The sequence below is a fragment of the Parus major genome, chromosome 13 (genome assembly GCF_001522545.3).
Source record: "Parus major isolate Abel chromosome 13, Parus_major1.1, whole genome shotgun sequence".
Lineage (NCBI taxonomy): Eukaryota > Metazoa > Chordata > Aves > Passeriformes > Paridae > Parus > Parus major.
In genome coordinates, this window is record NC_031782.1 from 15,057,033 (window position 1) to 15,071,391 (window position 14,359).

Genomic DNA, 14,359 nt, shown 5'->3' on the forward strand with positions numbered 1-14,359 from the left:
CACCTCCCAGCCCATGTCACCTCCCAGCCCATGTCACCTCCCATCCTGTGCCACCTCTCAGCCCCCCCCAGCCCGTGCTGCTCCTCCATGGGAGAGGGAGCAGCTCTGCAGCAGAGCTCTGCGGCGCTGCGGGAAGGAGCATCGCCTTTCCCACTGCCTATGACTCATTCTCTGGGATGGCTCTGACTAACAGGCAAAACCTTTTGTTGCCCAGTTTAACAGGGATCTACAGGAGCCTTCAACACACACTGAGTGCCACTCATGAGGCTGCAGTGGGACTCCCACATGAGACCCTCTGGTTTACTACATTTTCTTCCACTTTAGCCATCTTCTTAAAACCCACACTGTCTGCTCCTCTCATGAGCACATCTCCATCTGCTTTCTACCCCAAGCTTTTACCTCAGGTCTGTGTCATTTTATTTTGAGACTTGGAAGTGCTGCCAGCTTTAGAAAGAGGTCCCAGTGGCCGATGTTGCTGAAGGCAAATATAATTCCATTTATGTGGAAAATAATCATTAGCCTTGGACATGGTTGCAATGTTACACGTGTCATCCGAGAAGGACTTTTCTTTGGGCTCTGCAAATCATTGTCCATAGGAAGCCCTTCACAGAAGCATCTTTTTAACACCCTGACAAGCTGTTCTCCTGGGAGGCACGGCGCAAGGACACAGCAGGAACATCTCACTAGTTATATTAGTAAATTAAAAGCACTTGGAGATGACTTGGTAGAGCTCCCAGGAAACAGGCGCTGCCCTGTTTTACAGGATGCGGTCAAGTGTTCAATTGCATGAGCTGGGGCCACATGTGGAGCAATTTTTAAATGAATGTTGACAGTATGCAAAGACCTTTTCAATCCCTCTAACTGCAGGTCTCCCCTGATCCATTTGTGCAGTGACTTGGGCCAGCACATTCCACCACGGGAGCCTAAACAAGAGGCCTGATTCTGCCTTGACTCCTCTGAATGTTCTCAAGTCTCTCAGCACAGCCTGTGACAGCCCTGGGCATTGTGGTCCTCGCTGCTGTGCTGCCTCACACAGGAGTCAGGTAATGCACAAGAGAGAGGCATTTCGGGACATTTAAGGAAATTTAGGGTATCCAGTGCCCATTGCTGCCCTGTGGCTGTTGGTTCCTGCACCTTGCTGGGCGGGATGGGCTCTGCAGGGCTGCAGCACCTTGCTCAGGGCATGTTCCCCACTCCCTCCTAGAGGAAGGTGTGGAAATGCTCATCAAAAGGGCGAGATGGCTCCAGAATGCAACTCCAAGACTGCTCACAGCCCAGCCATTACTTTCTCCCAGCTGTCTCAACCCTCTCTGCCAGAATAGACAGTTTGTTTTACAAACCAGCTCTCGGACAGGCTGCAATGCAGGCAGCACATGCTGAAAGCAGCTTGGAAGAATGAGGTTCTAACTCTGGGTCCATAGAAAACACCACCCTGGCACATCAGCATGCTGGGGCTCTCTGCCAGGGCAGGGCTGAGAGCATCAATGGACACACAGCCTTCAGCTGCCAGAGCACAGATGTTCTAATGATAATTGGCTGAGTGACAATCTCAATCCACAGCACATTTCACCAGGTGGAGCAACTGGAAAAATCCACTGCTGCATTAGAGTATCACCTAGGTATGTGATCTTCTACAGATTAGGGGGTGTAAGTCCCAAAGACATGAATTAGGGAGTTATTACTGGCACAAAAGGGGCCACATTTGACAGACTCAGCTCCAACAACTGGGTGAGAGACATTTAGTCTTTTACCTGGAACTGGAGAGGAATGTGAGCAGAATAAAGAGTGATGCTGGCATTTGGAGCATAGGGGATTACTTTGTTTTAATGCACAAAACTTGTACTGTCAAAAGAGCTTATTTTTGCCATCACAATTTGTTGAAATTATCCTGGGCTGTAAGATCCCCTTGAAAAATCAAGAGCTTTTTCTTGCTTCTCATAGCCCTGGCCAATGGTGTGGCCTCTCTTGGTCTCCACACAGTGCTGTACAATGTCTGGTGACAGACTCAGATCATGGAGATATGGATCAGCTTTCATGTGGAGCAAAAATGCAAAGAGAGTTTCCCTATTCCAAGAAGCACTGAAACAGCCAGAGAGATACCTTGCTTCACAGCATTAACCCTGGGCCTTTTAATTAACATGGATAATGCCTGTGCACTGGAAGGACTGAGCTGAAGGATGCCAAAGGGACGAGTGTGTGCCAAAGGTGACCAGTCTGGTTTTGTTCTATTTTGCTATCTCCAAGTGCTCCTGAAATATCACAAAACTCCTTTGGAAATCCACTTTTCAAAGCTGTCTTCCTCACCCTGCTGTCCCCAAGGGCAGGTACTTTGTTCTCCTGAGGGCTGATTTTACAGACACACCAAAGAGTGGAATCCAAGGAGTTCCAAGGAGTTCCCAGGAGTTCTACTGGGCACAGGAGTTTGGGATGAAGGCTCCTGGGCAGTGTCTCCTGGGGACAGCAGGCCCTGGGAGAGCCCTACATGTGCATTCACAAGGGTGCCTGGCTGCCAGACGATGCCATTCTTCTGGAGGAAGGCGCTGCCCCGGGCTGTTTGCTCAGTGAAAGGGCCAGGGTCACTGACAGATCCCATCATTTCGCTGCAGTGCAACTCTGTTGACATCTCTTTACTCCGGGGGAAAATCTGCCTCATTGTCTTCCCTGACCCTCAGCACATATGACTTAGCCACGCACTAATTATCTCCTGTAGTGCCAGTGGAGGGATAAGCCACGGGGAATATGCTGTCTGCAGGCTCTGAGGGATAGGATTCACAAGGAGACCTTCAGCCTGGCCAAAAGAAGATCCCCCAAAATACCTTTCTGGCCAAGAGAAAAGAGTCCCCCAGAGGGCAGTTTGGAGGGATGAGTAAATCACCCTCTTCAGTGCCAATCTCCAGACTACAATGGGAAACAGGGAGATCAGCCCTTGGCCAGGACCTACACAAAGATCCTGGCAAATTCTGGCTGGGAAGGGTGTCCTCATCGGCTGTAATTTAGACATCTAAATGTGAGCTCAGGCCCTGAGGCCTCCAGTGCAGTGAGAGGAGAAGAAACAGGCCCTGCATCTGAGCCAAGAAGGAACTTCTCATGACAGCAGTCATGTTCCCACCAGCACTTTGGTCAAGCTTGAATCATTTTTCCCCTCTTACCTACTGCCAAGTGGAAATGGGGCCATCTTCCCAGGTCATCTCCTCACCGAGCCATTCATGTGGATGGGATCAGGAGAGGAGGTGCCATGAGCTGTCCCCGAGACACCTACACTGAGGACTCCGTGTTCCCTGCCTGAGTTCTGCCACTTCTGCATCGTTCTGGGCAACAATAGCTCTAGGATTACTACTGTTGCAGTATTTTATTAGTCTTCTAAAAATAGGGTAACTACCATGTAAGTAATGAAGAAGTCAAGGAATAACCTGATGAAGAGAACTTGGAGACGACCCCGTACGCGGCCCCAAAATCGTCAATGAAGAGCTCTGCACATAGTAAACGCACCTGAAACCCTAGGCAAAGGAAATTCCCAAACATGACCCTTGCAAAGGACACACTGGATGCCCTGCTGTGGTCACCCATTAACTCCATTCCCCTCTGTTTGCACGGAAAGCCGGCGGCAGGAAGCGCGCTGGCATCGCCGAGAGCAGCAGTGCCAGCAATTGCTGTAACGTGCGCTGCTTGCATCCTGCCAGAGATTTAATTGGTGCCTACGTGCTGCCCTGGCACTCTCACCGAGCTGCATTTGCCCTGAAAGAGCAGGTTAATGATTGGCAAGATGATTCAGGACGCCCAGCTTACAAACCACAAGCGTTGTCCAGCAGCCACCAAACACTGGGCAGCCTCACTGGCTGGGGCAGCGGCTCTGGGGGGACACGTTCATCGTCCCCAGCACTCAGTGGGATAAATTCAGGCAGAGGGAATCACTGCAAGGCAGGGGAAGGGTGGGGATGGCCATGGCAAAGCCCCTTTGGCAGGGTGGGAGCAGCCAGGAGCATCCTCTCCTTTGCACAGCCCCCCTGATCTCTTCCCTGCCTTCCGGCTGTGCTTAGCAGAGCACAGCAGAGCTGGGCAGGAAGGCTGTGCTCTCAGTGCTTGAGGAAAACAAGTGTCCTGTTCTGGCTGCTCTGCGCTCCAGAGCATCATCTGGCCAGTTCACTATCAGCTACAGAAAGAACAAATGGGAAAGGGGACAGAAATGCCCTCAAGCAAAGCAATCAAATAGGAGGGCCAAGGACAGCAAGGTTTGGAGCTTCAGCTTGGCCATCATCCCTTCTCTATCTCCCTTCCTCCCCTCGCACCATCATCTGACCCACGCTGTGCTTTACCTGCTGGGATGGAGGGAGACAGGTAATGTCCTTGTAGCGCCCAGGACAGCACCAGCCATCCCCTGACCCACTCTACCTGCTCTCTCCTACCCCTGTTCCCCAACATTAAAGTGCTGTTCTAACCTGAAAAGTAGATTTGCCCCTTCTCTGCTCAGCAGTGCTGTGGTCTCTCTGTGCCCAGGCTTGGGACAGGCTGATTTTAAGAGGAAGGCTCGCCCAGTCCTCACTCTGCAGAGCTGACACTGACACTGGACTCAGAGCGAGGGCGAGTTACTTCTGGGTTGGACAGTGTCAACAAGAGGGGAGAAGATCAATAAGTACACTCCAAAGAGCAGGGTCACTTGTGCAACCCCCTCCAGGCTCAAATGCAGCCAGGGGTGTTCTGGTAATGGGAAGAGGTGTGGGGCAGCAGAGGCAGTGACACACAAGCACACCAGTGTGCTGCTTTGTGGACTTTGTGGCTGCTGTGCTGAGAAACAAATGCCTGTGTGCTGCTGCTGCTCTCTGTGCCAGGCCAGGCTGTGGCACCTGCCAGGGTGTGACGTCAATAAATGTGTAAAAGCTGAGTTTTGGGCTCTGGCTGATGCACAGACCCAATGTCATCTCAGGGTCCTCTGTACTACTTCTGGAATTCAAGGCAACTGATCCCTCCTGTGAATGTTTCCTCCAACCCCAGTGCCAGGATTTTAATTTCTTTGAGAAAATGTAGGTCCTGGAGCAGTACTCTGAGGCCAGCTCCCAGCAGGTTCTTTCCCTGCTTCCTGTGATCTCACACAGGAGCAGTGTCTCAAGAGCCAGGGACTTCCCAGCACCAAATGTGGAACAGATTCCTCACGATCCTGAAGAGTGTGTGACCTCAATACAGAGACAAGGCCCCTTGGGGTGCCCAGCTCTCACTACCTCAGTGACCAAAAACGAGCTGCTCCTGTGGCAGGGAGGGAGAAGAGGGCCAGTGCTGCTGAGGAGAAGCCACAGAGGCTCTAGTTTGGAAGCATATTGTGTGTTAGGTGGAGTTTGATCTGCTGGGCAAATCAGAGGCAGGACCAAAACTTCAGGGACTGCCAGGAGTGGGGAGCAAGGCCTGAGGGGACCTCTAAAGCAAAGCACATTAGTTCTAAAGAATCGAGGAGGAGAGGGAGGTGCCACACCAAGAGCAGCTGTCATGGGGACAGAGCCCAGCAATGGAGATGAGCAGAGCCAGGCTGCAAACACTGCTACCAGGAGAAAGCATTTTGGGGAGCAGAGATCATGGGAAAGGGATGGCACCTTCACATGGGCAGGGAAGTATTGCTCAAAACCTCTGTGAAACACCACTGTAGTCATACACAGGGTGTGCAAGAGATCTAGATAACATTTTGGGTCTCCTCATGTCATTCTTTTCTCCCCAGGCCATTTTTCTGCAGCTGGTACATGTCACAGATCCTCAGCAGTGTCTGCTCCGTGGCAAATTCATGCCTGCAGGTCTGTGCTGTGCTGGGTGAACTGCCAGCAGCCTCAGCCCTCACCCCAGCCCTCCTCCCCGAAGGTAAAACATTTTAACTTAACCAGGATGAATGGGATTTCAGCTCATGTCTCAGTGAGGGCCTCGACCTAATCTGTGACATTTTGCAACTGCAGTGGGCGAAGGTCTGTAGAGAGAGATTTTCATTTTGTTTTTGTAAGCAGCCAACATGGCTGGAAAAAACACAAAATTTCAAGCACATGAAGCTCCTTCCACCTCTAAGTTTGCAAGGCTCATCAGCTGAAGCAGCCCAGCGACTGACCGTGACTTGTTAGCAGCTATCATGCAGTCAAGTTTGATTAAATGTCCATTCCCTGACTCTCTCAGGAGCCCCAACTTGCAAAGTTTGTGGATTGTTTGAGCTCAAGACCCAACTGCTTCTCCTTTCAGTTCTCAAATTCCCTGGTTCAGTCCCAGGTGCATTGGCCAAGATGATGTCCATCATCTCCTCTAAAAAAACAAGCAAACAAACAAAGGAGATGCTCTCCTTCACACCCCCCTCCAATAAAGTGCCTTCAGCAGCTAAAACCAAATCCCAAATATCGAAGACTTATAATGACATCGTGAGAGTTAGCAAGGCAGCAGCTCCCCTGGTGATTATAACAACACCGGTGCTTGAGAAGAGTCTTCGCTTCAAGGCATCTGGAATTGCTCTTGCAAGATCCATTGTCAAATGAGCTTTTTCCTTTGTTTAAAAATGTCAGCCCAAAGACCCCTGCCAGAGTGGTGGTATAGCCTGCTTGGGTTCACTCTGGCTCCCACAAGGCTTCAACAGTCCTCTTTGCCCCTCCTTGTCTCCAGGCTTAATTAGGAAATCATTTATCTTTATTGGCACTCTCTTTCCCCTGCTGCTTTGGCATTACTGGGTTGGTTTTTTTTGCCTTCATTCCAGTGCAGTGAGCTGTACAGGGAAGACCACAGCCCCATTCATTGTGGGTGGGGAATAATCTACAACTGGGAGCCCTACAAGGAAGACCCCAGCAATGAATCTGCTCAAGTGGCATCGCCTGAGGGACTACTGTACAGAAACAGGAGAGGAGGGCATCCCCTGGCTCCACTTACAGGCTAACAATAGGGATTCCTGGTGATACTGAAAGTAGGACACTACTCCCAAGGGATGTCATATGGTCAGCCTGTCCCAAACTGAACTGCCAGCCCTCTCCAATCTAATGATACGCCTACTTCATCACCCCAGCAGTGTCCCTTGGTGGAAGAGCACACAAAGGGAAAGGGCTGTAAGGACAGGCACAGCTCGGGGACTACCAGGCTCCTGCGCTCCAGCTGAACATCTGCACATCCCAGGCTGAGCCTCGAGCATGACTTCAAGAGGGGAAGGTTCTCTACACCTCCACAATCAAAAATTCCCTCTGCTTCCTCCATAGCTGGCATTTGACCATTTGCCAGGATAGTCAGAAAGTCAAAACCCAGCCTGAACTTCCTGGGAGCCACCAGCCTCAGACACACTCAGCCAAAAATGGCATTGCTTTGGCAGCTTGTGGGGAGAGCCATTCACTAGGTGCACTTCCTCTACCACAGGCAATTCTTTCTGGGTAATTTCTCTGGGTTCCCTATCAACTGTGTTTTATTTAAATGGAGACAGAGATAAAATTCCAGCCAATAATTTCTTCCACCTTAAAGATCTTTCCCCTTCGTGCAAGCCAGGCTTGCCCCAGCTTGCCACTAATTACAGATGGAACATGAAGTTCAGAAAGGAGGAATCAGAATTGTTCCCCTCCCTCCAGCAAATATCCATTGAAAAAAACTTGACTCCTTTGCCTGATGGCACCAGAAGTTTTGCCGATAAGTTTAAAAAGAAGAGGGAAAATGATTGATAGAAAAGCTGAAGAGCTGACAAGCAGCTAAGTGCTCTCTCCTCCTTACAACATATACATCCCTTATCTTGAAAGAGATCCCCTGTTCTAGAGATCAGAGGAAAACCTGATCACAAAAAAAAAAAAAAGTGCTTCAGTCATACTTTCTAGTTAGAAACCTCAAGGCTCTTTAAACACACGGGGAGGAAAGACAGGAATGAATCACAGAGGGCAACCATGTTCTTTCACCCATCCTAACCCTCTGCATGCTAAAGATCTCAGAGCTGGAGACAGATTTCAGCTGTGCCCAGCCCTACCAGGGCCTCACGGGGCCAAGGGGAACACTGTGGACATCACTTTGCTGGAGGGCTCCTTTTGCCTGGCTCCAGCAGAAAACTCTCTCAGGTCTTTGGATTACACTTCTAAAGGAGTGATCCTGTGCACCTGGCCAGGTCCTGCACAGCCTGAGGAGGTTTTGCCTGGTGTAGTTTCCCTGTGAAGGTCCCTCCCCAGAGCTCCATTTCTGGCCCTCTGAAATCCCCACTCGGAGCTGAAAGGAAGCGCAGAGGATTATCTGGAGACCAGTGTTATCTCTAAGTGGAGCCAGATGTATAAATCCCATTCTTGTTAAAATAATCATTATAGAATAGGATTCTTTCAGAGATTTACAGTTTGGGATGCTTATCCTTCCCTGGAGTGCCCTCCCAACACGCTGGCAGTGATGGCCTACACCCATATCGCATGTCCCTCCAGTCAACTGGGCCCCGCCAGCTGCATAATGAAGACATCAAAGTCATGAGGGCTCCCTCAACCCTCAGCCTGCTCTGAGCAGTTTTTGGTGTTTGTTCCATCAGTTAAGACCAGAGGGAGGCAGGTCCAATGCCAGTGGACACTCTGCCTCGAGGTTTTCAGCTCTGGGGCCCAGCAAACCCGGTGCAGGGGACAGAGATGGGAATGCCAGGGTGGGTGTGCACAGACCCATCCAGATCCTCTCAGGAAAGTGTTCCTGCACTGCTAAACAAGGGGAAAATGCTCCCTGAGGGGTAATTATCTCACAACTGTCCCACAGAATGACAGAATCATTTTGGTTGGAGAAGCCCTCTGAGATCACCGAGTCCAACCATTCCCCCAGCACTGCCAAGGCCACCAATAAACCAAGGCCACAAACAAGATGTGTCCCCAAGTGTCCCTAAGTGACACATCTACACATTTTTTGAATGCTTCCACCACTTCCCTGGGCAGCCTGTCCCGATGCCTGACCACTATTTCAGTGAAGATGTTTTCCCTAATATCCAAACCCTCCTTGGCACAGCTTGAGGACATTTCCTTTTGTTCCTGCTCAGCAGCTGCTTGAGTCCAGTCTCCATAGCCTGGTCCCAGCACAAGAAAGGCACATTTTAATAGCAGCAGGGAGCAGAAGTTGGGATGGGAAGTGATTTTGGGGATGCTTTGGGCTCACACCTTTGCTGCTGAGGGAGTCTCAGACACTGGAGGAGGCAGCTTTCCTTAAAATGTTTATTCTTGGGCTTATTTTGCCAGCAGGAAGCCCTTCCAGCACCACACATCTTTGGCCTCTCACTGGAGAGGCAAACTCCTGTTGCCATGGAAACTGGTAAATGGAAAATTGTGACTTGACAGCAGTGTCCTGAGGAACGGGGACCACCTGTCTTCCATTTGCTTCTGTCCCTGGCCCGGAGCCCACGTGTCCCCCCTGCATCACTGGGGGTGGGATGCCATCCTGTCACTGCATGCTGGACACAGGCTGCCAGGAGGTGAGGAAGGACAGGGGAGCGCTGGGGGAGGATCCCTCCACCCAGCTGGGTGTCTGGGCAGGGGCTGGCTGCTCTCCAGCTCTCGGGGCAATTGCTGCCCAGCACCCTGTCAGCGTGCAGGGCTGGACAGGCAGCATTCCCACACCTGCCTGCAGAGGATGCTGCAGAGGATGCTGCAGAGGATGCTGCAGAGGATGCTGCAGAGGATGCTGCAGAGGATGCTGCAGAGGATGCTGCAGAGGATGCTGCCCCAGGGATTGCCCCAGGGATTGCCCCAGGGCACCCCAGCCCCAGCAGCCACTGCTGAACAACCAAGGCCACACGACTGCCCAGGGCCACAAAAAACAACGAGGGCAGCAGAGTGAGGCAGGCACAGCTCTGCCCAGAGAGCCCTCCCTGAGCAGACAGCACCCAGTTATCCTGCACCCACTGCCCACCTCTCTGCCTCATCCCAAAACAGCCACAAGTCCTAGAATTATCACAAAGGAGGTCAGTCATCTGGGGTGTGACTCTGAAACCAAACCCAACAGGACTGAAATTAAATTAGAGCTATTGGCAACGCCCCGTTCAAGCACTGACTGACTTTTTTAACTGACTTGTAGTGGCTTTTAATTTTTAAAATTGCTACTTTATCTAGTCCATAATGAGCTTTTATTCACACACCCAGAACATAAGTTAGCAAAAATTAGGATCAAATTTTCCAAGGGGTCAGGCAGTTGCAAGCTGACTGTTGCTGGCTAGGTTGGGATGGATGAATGCAAGCACTGTTGTGACTATGGAATAATTTTAAGATACATCCTATTGTAGATATTGGGCCTTGAGAAATATCAACATGGATTTATTTAAACCTATTCCCAGTGAGAATGTCTGAGCTTGGTCACTGGGGCCTCTTTCTCCAGGTGTTTTAGCACCTGAGGGTGACCTGAGAGCCACCTGAGAGCTTTGCTGGGTGGGGACCTTGGGGCAGATTTTTTGCCCTGGGTGTACAGATGAAAGGATTTGCACAAGACAAGGTCTCTGCAGGTGACCATGACCCCTGATCAGTGTTGTGAGGTACTCTTGCATCTCAGCCCTGCCCAATGTGGAGGAGAGAAGATGGATTTGGGATCTCATTAATGCATGTAAATACCTCCAAGGGATGTCAAAGGGTGGTGTCAGACTCTTTTCAGTGGTGCCCAGTGATAGGACCAGGAGCAAAGGCCACAAAGTAAACCATGAAAAGTTCCATCTCTACATGAGGAAGAACTTCTTTACACTGAGGATGGCAGAACTCTGCAACAGCTGTCCAGGGAGGGTGTGGAGTCTCCCTCTCTGGAGATATTTCAATGCCAACCAGATACTTTCCTGTGTCACCTGTTCCAGGTGACCCTGCTTTGGCAGGGGGGTTGGACTGGATGATCTCCAGAGGTCCCTCCCAGCCCTAATTGGTCATTCTGTGATTTTTCAGTGGCCTTAGATGCTTCTGTGTCTATCTAAACTCAAGAGGGAACAAACCAATTCCTCCCACAGCCCTGCTGCTGAGCGCTGGAGTGACAGCTGGGTTTGGGTCCCTTCTGCATCCAACCCTTAAACACAGAGCAGGAGCCACCCCAGGCAACCTGAGCTGCCCTCAGCTACCAGGGAAACCCTGCCCACATCCCAGGACACCTGTCTCAGGTACCCAGTGCCTCCCTGACGCCAGGACAGCCCCTCTACAAACCCAGCATCTTCCCTGGGCATGCCCTGCTCCTCTCCCCACTGCTCTCTGAGGACCCTGGGGATCTTGCTCGCTCTCCCAGGTGTGGTACCAGGGCTGAGCCCGGTCCTGTGGCTCTGAGGGAGCCCCTCAGTGCTGCTCAGCAGTGATTTGGGGAGCACAGCAGCACCTCCAGCCAGATGGCCCCAGACCATGAGTGAGCAGAGGCAGAGCAGCCCTGTGTCATACTTACTTCCCATTCCCATACTTGATCCGGATGTCTTTGCTCTTCTTCAGCTCTTTCCCATCTTTAAACCATTTGTAGGATGGCTGAGGGTTTCCAGCAGTCGCCTCACATTTCAGGGAGATCTTCTCACCCACATGAACGTTTGGGCTTTTCAGTTTCTTCAGTTTGGGAGGAACAGCTATGGAAAGAGAAAGGGGACACTGTGAAAGCTGCCCCTCTCAGAGCTGTGCACCCACAGGAGCCCCCCGAGCCCCCTCCCCTGGGCAAAGCTCCTGCTGCCCCCTGCCCTGGGATGAGGGAGAGGGGCTGTCCAGGGAAACCAGCACACAGGGAAGGAGCACGGAGTCAGAAACACCCACATGGGGAACAGAGGGAGCCCCCAGCTCTGGAGGCCCCACATGAGCAGGTTTGGTGGTTCCACAGCAGCCCTACCCTCGCAGCTCTGTGTCTCCTGTCCCTGCAGAGGTTTGCTGAGCTCCCACCTCGTGCGAGCTCAAGCTCTTCAGAGATTATTTGTCCCCTGCTCCTTGCCACTGCTGCTGCAGATTACCAACACCTACACGACCTCTGTGGCTTCCATGGGTGTGCTGCCAGTCCCACAGCCCCAGCCAGGATGTTTTACTGCAGATGGAGCAGAGGCAGGTCACAGGGAGCAGGGCTCTGTGCCCCAGATGCTCTGTCCCTGCTGCAGACCTTGTTTAGCACATCAGCAGAGCACTGAGAGGGGCTGCAAGAACAGCCTGCATGTGTGAGGGGTGAGAAGGGGAGGCACAGCCATTCTTCAGGCTGCAAGAAGAAAAATGAAAGAATAGGTATTTTAAATGGTTTTATGCCAGCAGTGTCAGGCTGGCCAGCAGCCTTTCCAGCCTGGAGCCTGGCTCTGCATGTGGGTGTTTCAGAGAGGTGATTTTTACCATGCACCTGGAACATCAGACAGAGAGGGAGACACTTCTTATCAATCTCTGCCAGGCTTTATATTAAACCTGACAAGAAAGGATTAGCAGGCTCGCAATTTTTCTTTCAACTGACAGCTCTGCACTCTTCTAGCTCCCTTTTTCTTTCTCAGCCTTAACCTTAAAAAAGGAAACAGCAACTGGCTGATTTTGCCTTAAGAATACTGGTGCCAATGGTTTCCCCTTGTCTGAGATGTGTTACAGATAGAGAATTTCCTCTTTCTAATATGCACAAACCACCTTCTAATTGCTTTGTGCATTCTGATCTTGTGAAATGGCAGGGCACTCAAAGGCAGGAGGACTGGATGGGTTTCATCAGAGCAATCACTGTTTTACAGACCTTTGTATGTCTCCTCTAGTTCTTCATGCCAAGCTAAGTTAGTGTAGGTTGATAGCATTTAAAGACTGTTCTCACCAGAAGGGATTTTACACGAAATAATAAAAAGCACAGCAATCATGAGGAATGTGCTCCTGTGGTAGGAAGCTCTCAGGACTCTCATATTCCTCATGGGAGTGAGAAGCTAAACTGTCCTTAATCAAAAGGATCCCAACATGGATAGAAATGGAACAGTTCAGGACAACAGGAATTAGCCAAAGCTCAGTGACTGAAAGGCAAGCCCAGGGCTGGTCCCAGGCACATCAGAGCTTGAGGCTGCTGCCCAGAGCAGCTGTGGCTGCCCCTGGATCCCTGGAAGTGTCCAAGGCCAGGCTGGACAGGGCTTGGAATGAGTTTTAAGGTTTTTTTAAGGTTTATTCAACCCAAGCCATTCCATTATTCTAATGGGACAGGGACAGCATGGACACATGGGGTCAGCTGCAGCCAGTTGTTGAAGGCTGTGCACTGACATCTCTCACTGCTTCCCAGGTCACTGTGCTTTGGCACAAACAGAGATTTCTGACCAGAAATTATCTCAGCTTTCACCAAATTTTCTGTGAAAGTCCAAATGTCGTGCTGCAATGCACATGCCATGGGTTTTGTGAAGCCCATACCCCTGATCCTTGCCTGGAAATGGCTTGCCCAGAAGAGCTGGAAGGCAGCGAAGGGAGAAGAGAGCTGGTCTCTTCTCAGAACAGTGCACAGAGGGCCAGGAAGGTAAACAGGACCTTGCTTTTATAGGGGTCATTTTGGGGAATAGAGAAATAGACTCTCAAATATTTATTCTGCCTGAATGTGTGTGTCAGTTAGCTCCTATTGTACCCCGAGGTCACCCTGTCCCATGCCAGCATTATCCATACACCTGAAATACAGGGAAGGTCCTGACCTTGGCATGGCTGCATCTGCCTCCTTTTATGTCCAACCTGGTGGTCTGCAGAATTAAGAAGCAGGCAGCATATGGAAATAATCTGGGATAATTTGGACAGAGATACCAGTCACTGAAGGGACAACTCTTGTCCCATTTCAGAGAAGCCACAGGTGTGAAGAATTCTGATATTTTATAATATCAGAACCAGTAGTAAGATGTAAAGAAGTTCTACTGGTGTTAAAACTGATATAACTGAGTCTTGGGGGTGAAAGAATATTCTCTTCTCATCTCCCTTCTGTGGGACTGCTTCCCTTAGCTCTATGTAAGAGAAACTGCAAACTGCTGGCAGAAAGGGGTGTCAGCCCTGCCTCTTTCCACCAAAATTCTGGCAAGAGCAGAGCAAACCCCAGAAACCTGAAGCCTGTGGAAGAAGAGGGCCAGGAACAAGCAAGGAATTTTCCATCATCTCCCCACCAACATGAATCACGTCTCACCTAAAACTCTGCACATGCAGAGTGATGATTACAGGACATTCCTAAGTGGGCAGATCCAAAAAAACCAAAGAGTTGACACACACACACGGCATCCCACCCCTCCAGCAGAGAGTCCTGCCCAGAAAAAGGGAGGAGAACATCTTTCCACCCCAGTCTACATGTTTTTGGTGTCTCACTACAGGAGGGAAAGAGACAGTGTACTCAGCTCCAGGCCACACTTCATGGACTCCATGGACTGCAGAATCAGACTGAGCAGTGAAAGGGGAATCCAATCCCCAAATATTCTGGACTGTGTCTGGGAAAAGGGCTGAGCACCAAGAGGCAGAGCTGTGCTCCCTGACACATCTGT

At 50.7% G+C, this 14,359-nt stretch overlaps 1 protein-coding gene across 3 annotated transcripts in view; it reads right to left on the reverse strand.

The window, feature by feature from the left end:
• The window catches only part of NRG2 (neuregulin 2), a 154,735-nt gene that overhangs the window by 45,555 nt on the left and 94,821 nt on the right, over nucleotides 1-14,359 (reverse strand). For all 3 annotated transcript variants that reach the window (XM_015642021.2, XM_015642018.1, XM_015642020.3), the window contains exon 2: nucleotides 11,326-11,497. In XM_015642021.2, the coding sequence (XP_015497507.1) occupies nucleotides 11,326-11,497 (172 nt within the window). The remainder of the gene's footprint in view (nucleotides 1-11,325; nucleotides 11,498-14,359) is intronic.